This window comes from Juglans regia, chromosome 10, assembly GCF_001411555.2.
Source record: "Juglans regia cultivar Chandler chromosome 10, Walnut 2.0, whole genome shotgun sequence".
Classification (NCBI taxonomy): domain Eukaryota; kingdom Viridiplantae; phylum Streptophyta; class Magnoliopsida; order Fagales; family Juglandaceae; genus Juglans; species Juglans regia.
In genome coordinates, this window is record NC_049910.1 from 35,938,025 (window position 1) to 35,949,055 (window position 11,031).

Below are 11,031 nucleotides of genomic sequence, written 5' to 3' on the forward strand. Positions count from 1 at the left end.
AAATTTATTTCTTTCTTATTTTTTAAAGAGAAATATTTTGTATAGTTTCCATTTAGGGATTATATGTGCAAGTCTAATTAATTTTATTTTTAAAATTTTTTAAAATTACAATAATATCATTTTTAAAATGGTATTTTTTTTCTATTTAATGAAGGGTTTGTACATGTAATTCTCATTTGAGGACTGCAAATAAAATTTCTTATTTTTAAAATTAAACTATTTATTTTACTATTTATTTTAGAGTTAGTCTATATACAATTCCCAAATAAGAACAGCTCATACAAACACATACAGTTATGTTTAAAAAAAATTAAAATTACAATAATATCTTTTTTTAAATAATATTTTTTCTTATTTTCTTCTCATTCATTAATAAAACTACAAACATAATCCCTCACTCAAGACTATAAATAAAATTTCTTTTTATTCTATAACTACAAACTTATAATCCTGATTGGTCTCCCTGTTAGCGAGTTTTTTATTAAATAAATATTATAATTTTTCTAAACATTTTTATAAAATACAATAAATAATTTAATTTTTAAAATAAATAATATATTAAAAAATTATATTTTATTTAATTTTTTTCCTTTTTATCTCCTCTGTAACAAAACCAGGCCTTAAGACTTGTATTCGGATCACGTAGTCGAGCGGTCTCCGACAAAGAAGGCTAAAATGGAAGTTATCCCGAAAGGATTTTGACTTGTTTTACATATTTGTCTGTATCATTTCTCTTTTTAATTAAGCGTTCCCCGCAAAGCCCAACTACGTTCGGCCCCAGCAATTTCTTTCTTTTTTTGTTAAACTTTTCCTAAAAAAATTGTGTAGTTCTTTAACTTCTCCATCCTCTCTCGTCTCTGCTTCTCTCTCATGCAGCTTTGTGAGAGCGAGGGAAACAACTGCAGGGCGTAAGAGCCTGTACATGTAATCAAAGGCTTCATCTTTACCAGTCGTATATGGATTTTCATGATGAAGTTTCGAGTTTTGGGTTCGTCAAGATCTGTCCTTGCTGTAACCTGCAGGCTTAAGCCACATGCATAAAGGTATGCTTCTGTTCTAACTTTCTGGTTTTTGTTAATGAAATGTTGGGTTTTGTCATAAATATGTGAATGCTTTGTGGAATATGTTAATGGGTGGGAGATCAAATGAGCTTGTGGTTTCCTTTTTATATTGGATTTAAGCCATGGAACTCTTCTGGGTCATGTATTAAACTTTGAGGACGTGATCAATGAAAGGGAGTGTGATATGATCGTGACTCCTTTTTTTTCTCGTAATGTGTGAAGAAATAACTGTTGTTCTCGGAAAATTCACATACAGTCTAGTTTGTCACTGAAAAGGCTTGAAGGAGAAAAATATGATGTTTGGAATCTTTATTATTCGAATGATTTCCCCTAAATGGGAGATTATGGCCAGTCTATCCAAATAGCCGTTTTAGCTGAATTCAGCAGTGGTTCTTGTTTTCCCAGGTAAAGTGAAAAGCGTTAAAATTATGTAATTCTCTCCCCCACCGAAGCTTTTCTCAGTTACTAAACAGAGGGTGAAAAATATTTTACTATAAGCTCCAAAGGCATCGATTAAGGATTTTATAATTTTTATTAACAGTAGTTTACCGTTTGCAAATACGAAGAAAGATGGTTTGGGCAATTTGAGTTAACATCGTTTCTTGCAAAAATCTCGATATGGAAAATAGAGTTAATGACCCGCTAGTATGAATTTTCTAACAGGCATGGAAAATTTTCAAGTAAGATCTTACCTCTATGTCCCCGGGATGCCATGCTCCTAGGACTAGTGGAGCAAAGTCATTCTATGATGTGCACAAGCTCAGAAGCTGAACATCTTGGAGTTTCCCTCTGTGTAAAATAAGATGCATTTTTAAGGCAATGAGTATTTGATTGTAAGATGTGTGGTTGCTTCCATGGTTCAAAGTCTGATGTGTGTGGCACATGGCATTTACATCATTAAGTTATGTGCATGCTTCTAGTGTCTTTTCTAGCATGTCAGTGTTGCGGTTCAAAAGCAATCTACCGTTGTATGTTGAGCTGCCTCAATATGCAGCACTGCTCCTAGCACTGGATGTTTGCCATTGTTAGAATCAGGGTTGAGGCAGCTTTTGAAATGCTTCCTTCTGTAAATAATTGCTCATTTCAGCAGTCATCTTCTGCTCCTGGGATAACTTGGTTGTCTTGACATAGTGGCTGGATCATGAGCTCATTGCAGAGACAATAGCCACAAGCTATAAGAGTTTCACGCTTTGCTTTAGCCTTTCTATACAGCTTGTTGAGTAGACACTCTTATGCTCAAATTGGCTTCAGGGTTATCGTCATTGGGTACCAGCTTTTCTTTGCTGTTCTCCAGTACCTTATGGGGGAACTTTATACAGACTATTCCACCATGATCCAAATCTCCTGTTACTTTCTACTCCACTTCAGGCTGCTTTCGTTAAACCCACTCAGTTTCCCATTCCCTGTCCTGTTTGGGAGGCTCCCCTTGCTTCCCGCCATGAGGCATACTTACATAGTGAAACTAAGTATTAACTGTTTTATCACCATTTTGTTCTTTCATGTTGCAGTGTTTTGATCTGCCAGGAAATTCAACCTGCTTCAATTTTCTGCTTTTCTTTATCCCGGATGGTTCTATCCCCATATTTATTATACAGTCTTCTTTAGCTCTTGTGTGCTATGTTTAAGGATAATCATTGTTTACAAGAACTTACAAGAAAGAAAAGGCATAGCATGACTTGTTGGTTACTAGTCTAAATAAATTCTTCATGCTGTGGTGTCTATAATAGGTAATAAGAGCACATTATTTTCTCTAGAATCATCAAGCTCCAGTTATAACAATGCAAATCTAGTAGTTGCCAAAGGGAACTCTTATGATTGTAAGCTACTTTTACCAAGATATTCTAACGTGATTTACGTTCATAAATTTTCTTTATTTTTGTTTGATTCAATTTTGCTAAATTTTTTTATCAGAACAGGTCAAATGGACACAAAATCTGTAACATGTCTTATCAGCAACATTTCTCGATTCATTCATCTAGTTTCATCTCAGACAATGAAAGCTATGCCTCTTCAGAAGGATTACAGACAACTAGTTGGTGTACTGAAGCTTTTGAAGGCAGTTCTCGATGAGATTGTTGATTACAAAATTCCTACAGATGAATTCCTATACAAAGAATGTGAAGAACTGGACGTGGCCGTTAATGAGACAAGGGACTTCATAGAAAACTGGTCTCCAACCATGAGCAAAATTTGCAGTGTAAGTAATGACTTAACACCCTCACCCCCACCCCCACCAGAAAAAAGGGGGAATAATGCTTGGAACACAGTATTGAACAGGTATGATATTTTGGGCATACCTAGTTTTTAAGTTCTGAAACTTCTTTTTTGGCTCACGCTCAAGGATCTCATCTATGAATTAACTAAATCATTTTATGATTTATCTGAATATTAAGAATATCGTAAAGTAAAGAAGAAAACTTCTATTCTATTGCTATGTGTTCTTTAAATCAAGTGGAGCATTATAAAGTTTTTGCCTCTGTGTGTTCTTTTTCTTTGTCCTTTTTTTAATACTTTTTATATGTATTTTTATTCTAAATCAGTCCTATGCCCACATCTCAGGTTCTGAGGAGTGAGCCATTGTTGATGAAAATTTGGAGCTCATCGCTCAAGATTTGTCGCCTTCTCTATAGATTGTTAAAGTCATCTCCATCTACTTTAAGTTTAACTAGTGTGCAGGTATATGCCTGCGTGTATAGTTTCCAATGTGAAATTCATTTAGTTGACAAACTTTCTACTGCTGATTCTTTTTCCACAACTTTTGCATTTCTTCCAAAAGTGTGTAGTTTACTGGCTTTAAATTATCTATAACTCGTGTTTGATCATTCAAGGCAAATGTGAGACTAATTTCTGGTACTTTTCCAGCACTGTATGCAGGAACTTCAATGTCTGAAGCTGGAAAGAATAACGGAATATATAGGAGAGGCTCTTCGAAGTGAAAGAGATGATATTGTTCCCTGCACAGCAAATCTTTTGAAGATTATTGAGTTCCTTAGTTTGACAACAAACCGGGAACTTCTAAAAGAAAGTATTTCAGTCGAAAAAGAGAGAATAAATGCCCAGGTCAATAACGTGGAAGGGGAATCAGATCAACTCTTTCAAATAGTGAATCTTGTCAACCACATTCGTGATTGCATGGTTAAAATTCAACGGTTTGAAGCCACAACTGGAGTCCTTGTCCCTTCATACTTCCGATGTCCTTTATCATTGGAACTCATGTTGGATCCTGTAATTGTGGCTTCAGGTCAAACCTACGAGAGGTCTTCCATCCAAAAGTGGCTTTATAATGGGTTGACTATTTGCCCAAAGACTCGTCAAACACTCACACACACAAACCTCATTCCCAATTATACAGTCAAAGCCATGATAGCAAACTGGTGTGAAGAAAACAATATAAAACTTCATAACTCTGAGCGCACTAATTTTGTCTCAGTGCCATCACCATCAGATCATGCATCTCCACGAGATTTAATCCATACAGATAGTTCCTCTTGTTCTTTACACAGTAGCAAGATGATATCAAGATCATCTCCCGAAGTTGGAAACCAATTTCAGAAGCAAAAGAGTGATGTTTTGTATAGATTAGGTGTGGAGAAATCCAGCGGATTCCAAATCAAGGATACAGAAAAGTTTGACCATGCACCCCCTGATCAGTCGTATATTCATCACAGGAATGAACCAGCCTCACGTGCCATTTCCAGTGTTGATTATTTGCCTCCATCAATGGATCAGTCGTCAAGAACATTTAACAAGCATGAAAATGTGAATGAACTGTCTGGAGAAATCACAACTGAATTTCCTGCTGCTTCTTCTCCTCATTATAATGAACTGGGATTTTCCCCTTGGTTATCACGAAAGAAATTTGACAGCTCCCAAATGAAAGCTGAAGTAGCAGAGAATAGAAACCATAATTACTTCAGAGAAAACTCACTCCCATTTTTGGACTCAGGATCTGATGAATTGACCACTATTTCCCATATCAAGAAATTGATTGAAGACCTTAAGAGGCAGTCAAATGAAGTGAAAACTACAGCTGCAGAAGGGCTGCGGCTTCTTACAAAGAACAACATTGAGAATCGCATCATTATTGGCCAGTGTGGGGCTATTGCACCTTTGCTTTCATTGCTGTATTCAGAAATGAAGCTAACCCAAGAACATGCTGTTACGGCCCTTTTGAATTTATCAATTAATGAAAACAATAAGGCCATGATTGCTGAATCAGGAGCTATAGAACCACTTATCCATGTTCTGAAAACAGGAAATGATGGAGCGAAAGAAAATTCTGCAGCCGCTCTATACAGCCTCTCTGTATTAGAAGAATACAAGGCAAAAATTGGCCGTTCTGGTGCAGTTAAAGCATTGGTGGATCTTCTAGGCTCAGGGACTCTTAGAGGGAAGAAAGATGCTGCTGCTGCTTTGTTTAACCTATCAATTTTTCATGAAAATAAGGCTTGCATAGTTCAAGCCGGAGCTGTGAAGCACCTTATTGAGTTGATGGACCCTGCTACTGGTATGGTTGACAAGGCTGTCGCTCTTCTAACAAACCTTTCGACAATAGGGGAGGGGCGTTCAGCAATTAATCAGGAAAGGGGTATCCCTTTACTGGTTGAGATTGTTGAATCAGGATCTCGGAGGGGAAAGGAAAATGCTGCCTCCATACTGTTGCAACTGTGCCTCCACAGTCCCAAGAATTGTACCCTGGTGCTGCAAGAAGGCGCTGTCCCTCCCTTGGTTGCCTTATCTCAGTCTGGCACACCCAGAGCAAAGGAAAAGGTACACCGCTTCTTCTATTTTCTGCATTCTAATCTTTTTCCTTTTGGTCTGAACATCTGCTTACCAATTGGTGTGCCATCGAGGGCAATGCTGTTGGTGCCTACTCACCAGCAAAAAATAAGAAAAGCGCATTACAGTTTAATAACAATCATATCCACTTTTAAGAGTAATATTGTGATCAGGTCTGTTCTCCTTTGTGTGTGTTTATAATATGTTGATGCTTTAACAGTATATGATGATGCATTTATCTAGCAAAAGCAAGAAAAGATGGATGGAAAAAAATGGCTGGAAAGCATGAGAGGAAGCATTTTGTATGCCCAGAAGATGTCTTGGAAAACCAGAACATTTTACTGATAGTATTGGTTTATTGCTGCATGTAGGAAATCTAGAATTGGCTGTGGCAGGTTAACACTGTTTAATCCCAGCGACTATGTCTCGATACATGAATAATGTCCAAATTTTGTGATTATGTGAGAATGATCTAAATTTGTGGAACAAATGTGACAATATACTTTGTTTATTATCATGCAGGCTCAACAGCTTCTCAGTCACTTCCGTAATCAGCGAGAAGAGCTTGCAGGGAAGGGAAAATCATGAAGAGAGAAATTTTGTTGGTTTACGACTGCATCTCTTTTTTTATATATATAGTTTTGCACTTTTATACTTGTCAGTTGCTCTTCTTCAAGATTTTCCTTTAGAGCTTTTTCCCTCCACTCATTTTTTAGTTTCATATATGGCCTTTGCAGCATAGACCTGATTTTTTTTTCCTTATCCTTCATTCTTGTGATAGTGATGGATTTGTGGTGATGTGCAAAATGGGACTGGATTTTGGACAAGGACTAATTTTAGTTTCCCTGAGAACATAGCTTGGCCAGCATGACACATAGCTGCTACAGTATGTCTTGTTTTTAGGTCCTCAATCAGTGTTGTATTTCATGTATTGTATATATCCTACCATGTTTATGCTTTATATATATGCCATATACTCGTCTTCTGCTGTGGAGTCAGAATATTAGCTTTTGCAATTTTTTGCACCAAAGTTCCAATTTTAGTGATACTTATGCAAGTACTGGGCTGGAAAACACATTTGTCCCTTTTGCAGCTTCCTTGGCAATACCTAGCATGTAGAGTCAACACCAACAACCCTACACTAGTTAACATTTGTGAATTTGAACTGCATTTACTGTGGCTTGCGTACAATACTCCTGGAAAAATGGGAGAAAATACCACTGGAACTGTGTTACTCTTGGGTAAATGCTTCTGGTGCTCTAGCTAGCCCTCTAGCAGCATTATGATGCTGAGATGATTTATTTTCGAAGGATTACTTAACGAAGCTTGTGCTCTTCGAGATTAATCTACATCAGGATCCTTTATGTCCAATATGTAATAGTGCTGAGGAAACAATCATGTATATCCTTATATATGGGAGTACTGTCCCTCCTCATCTTTAGATGTTTGTAGTGCTTCATGTATAGAGAAGTTAGCAGAAATGCTCTTTCACTGGAAGAACTTTCAATGACGTTTTTTTTTTGTCTTTTGATCTGGTAAGGAAACTAGCCAAACTAGACTTGGAACTTGCATCAATTACAACAAGGCATATATATTTGAGTACTACGTAGGAACAAGCTGGTTTATGAAGGAATGCACCAACATCCTAATCATCTAGTTGCAGCAGCAGATCAGGTTTGAGGGATGAGATGAAAATTTTGTGTTTTGTTTTGAAGTTTAAAATATTATATTTTAATATTATTATTATTTTGGAATTTAAAAAATATATATTGGGATTTAAAAAAATTAAATTGTTTATTACATTTCACGTGTCTTCCTGTAGTGAAAATATGATGGATCTCATCCTCAATAAACTTTTATATTTTAATACGTGAGATTATTCTTTAGAAAAATTAAGGGACCAAGTCTCAAATAAATAATAATAATAAATGGATGCTTAACAAAATATTTCTCATTTTTGTTTGAGACGAGTTGTCTATGGTAAAATAATATTAGCTATAGTCATAGGGTGTACAAGTCTTGTATACTCTCTTTAATCTCAAGGGGTTGGCTCAAGTGGTGAAGGTCTTGGTTTTGATTTATCACTCTCTTTAAAGTTCAAGATTCAACATCTCATAGGTGTAAATAATATTTTGAGATCACACTTTCTAGTGAAAAGTTAACGATTTAACCAGTTTTATGTAGGAAAATTTTCGAGAGTGCAATGCACGAGATGGGGGTTTACTCTGCAAGAATTGGTCCGAATGGCCCTGCCTTGGAGAGGTTTCCCGACCAAAAAAAAGTCTCGTACACTCTTAAAAAAAAAAAAATGAGTTATACCATTAAAAAAATTATTTTTTCATATAAATTTTAGATTATTTTAACTTTTTTAAAATAAATATGCAAAATTTATACATTCTAAAATTATAAATATTATTTCTCTTTGTTAGGAAGAATGAATATGATTACAAATGTTCACGAATTAGGGACGAGAAAATAAGGAATTTGCCAATAAGTTAATGCGGTGAGTAGGGGTGTAGATCATGTGCAGCGCAGGCATTGTGGGGTTTGGGGTTAGACAAGTTTGGACATTGGGGCTGCCTAACAAAAAGTGTCGTCGATTCCATACAATGTGCCAATACTGCATGCATGCACTGTGTATGTCCAACGACGTCCGTTTCATTTCTTTTATTATTATTATTATTATTATTATGAGAATGTTTGGTAATGTTTTTTTTTTGTTTCATCTCATCTATTTAATTTCTAAACACTTAATTATAAATATTTTTAAACTAATCATTCTAATTTTTTTAAATTAATCATATAACTTTCCAAAACTTATAAAGTGTGTAATGTTTTTCATAGGGTATGGAGTGTGGAGTAGTAAATAGTAACTGATAAGAAAAATTATTTATATAAAAAGTAATTTAACTTTTTTAAATCTAAAAAAAATATAATATTAAAAAATTATATTTTAACAATATTTTAACTTTTTAATATCTTTAATCAACTTTTTCTTTTCTTTTTTTCAAAATCTCATAAAATATCTTAACTTAAATAATTTTACTACTAATCACAGACTATTTCATTACTATTTACCAATTTTTAATCACATCTCATTATCCAAACATCCTCTAAGAATTCACCATCTCTATGAGTTTGAACACTCCACCATCCGTGCATGCATCGTGATCATGTACACTTAATTCAGCATCATCAAAGGGCAAATCCATGATGTAACCCGAGGCCAATAAACTTGCATAAACAAAACATTAATCTGATCATGATGAGTCACTAGTGACGACTGACGAGAATAAGCCCAAGTTTAAGCCTCGTCAACTTGTGAGTGGCCCAAATAAGTAAAGCCCATGTTCAAATATGGTACTTGAAATACCCATTCATTTTTCTCTAGATTTTTTCCCCTTTGTTATCTTTAATTTTCCAGCGTTTTGCAAAGAAAAATACCTAATACAAGGAATGTTTACATGGACCAAAAATAAACGGAGGTAAGAAGTGACATGAGATTTAAATTTTAAAATTTATATTCTAAATCAAATTATGTCACGTGTATGGATAATGTTGGATGTAAAGGTTTTTAATTTAAATAATTAATTATTTAAATATGAACATCAAACAAACAGTAAATCACTTTAACTTTTTTCTTTTTCTTTTTACGTGTAATCCTCTTTTATATGTATTTTATCCTATCGACATATAATTTTTCATGAGTATATAGTCTTTAGCCCCTCATTTTCCATCTCTCCTACTCAGAGCATTGACATTGGCTTCTTCAAAAGTTAAGATATCTTTAAAATTTGAAGAAATGTAGATAAAATGATCTATATTAACTTATTCAAAAAGTAAAAATTTGAACTATGAGTTACAGTAATTTTAAGTATATCTTCAAATTTTATGTACTTATGAAAAAATATATATCTTTAAATCTGAAGATGTACTGTTCATCTTCAAAAGTAATATTTTATTATAAAAATTACTCCAATTGATGAACTTTTCAATTTTTATTTTTCACGGTTTTCACTTTCTTAAAATGCCATTTCACTTTCATTACTTTAAAATATATTATTAATTAATATATAATAAATATTAAAAAATAATTATTATTAAAAAATAATATTATATTATTATTTTGATTAATTCACTGTATGGTTATGATTAGAGAGATTTTGAATTTATAATAAATATATAATCTTTATTAAATTTTAAAGATGACATTGAGGAAACTCATGCTAATGGTATCACGAGACACCAAAATCTGGAGTCCTGCTCTATCCTCCCTATCTTATTAGTTGTGTTTAGTCTTATAGGTGTATGGAGTATAATAAATTAGGCGATTCCCTAGCATAGGGCATACAATGGGCTGGTTAGTAGCTTAGGACCTTTCTGCTTTAAGAAACAGTCATGGTTTCATGACCAAAAGTACGAGAAGAACAAGTTGTAAAATAATCCATAAATTGAATTAAGTAAGCAGTAGTTGGAGAGACAGCTAACCGACATTTGCAAAGGCCAGGTTAGAACAAATATTTTATTAATTAATTAAACAGAGTTTCCTTTCTCGAGAAATCCAATTTAATTAATTATACCATTTATTTTAATTTTTAGTTAGCTCGAGTACTACTACTACTAGCTAGTCATGAGAAAATTAAGATCAGTATTAATGTTAGACTAGAACGGTACTGCATGCATATGCTATATACACTATTTTCATAAAATATTCATGTAAATTGTAAAACCATTTGCGCCTTGGCTAAAGCAAGCATGCAGCTTGTTTTATTTTTCAAGTCCCCAGCTCCCAGCTAGCTTACCTGATGATGTTTTGGCAGCTGGTCTCTGCTATCTATGCATTTTATGCTTCTACCTAGCAGCAGCTAGCAGAACTCTAGATCAATTACCACATTAATGATCTGCTTCCCTGAAAATCATGCACGTAGTACTTCCCAGTAGTACTGCGCGCAGCTTCTGCCTGGCTTAACTAGCTGATCTATATATCCCAAGTTTGCTTGGTAATGTAATTGTGTATACGCAAGGATGTTGATCCAGCAGGCCGCTCGATCCATGGATCTGTGTGTTTCCATGCACTTTCCTTCATTCGCTGATAAGTACCATTGGAAAGGACCAGGTTTGCTAATTGATCAGACTACTGTCCTGGAAATGGTAAACTGCAGGTTTCATTTCGAGTTTGGAGTACTTGGAT

The 11,031-nt window shown here is 34.5% G+C and overlaps 1 protein-coding gene across 5 annotated transcripts; it reads left to right on the plus strand.

Moving 5' to 3' along the window:
- The first annotated feature begins 665 nt into the window (after nt 1–665).
- On the plus strand, nt 666–7,328 carry LOC109021955 (U-box domain-containing protein 3-like). 5 transcript variants are annotated; one of them, XM_035694402.1, is made up of 6 exons: nt 666–1,043; nt 2,789–2,878; nt 2,978–3,258; nt 3,621–3,737; nt 3,924–5,831; nt 6,363–7,328. In XM_035694402.1, exons 1-6 carry the CDS (start codon nt 1,034–1,036, stop codon nt 6,426–6,428), a joined length of 2,472 nt encoding a protein of 823 aa, XP_035550295.1. In that variant the 5' UTR covers nt 666–1,033; the 3' UTR covers nt 6,429–7,328. The 5 variants fall into 5 exon arrangements, with proteins under 5 accessions (XP_035550295.1, XP_035550297.1, XP_018860251.2 ...); XM_035694404.1 differs by having other exon boundaries at nt 667–1,043; nt 2,973–3,258; XM_019004706.2 differs by lacking the exon at nt 2,789–2,878 and having other exon boundaries at nt 667–1,043; nt 2,973–3,258.
- The last annotated feature ends 3,703 nt before the right edge of the window (nt 7,329–11,031 follow it).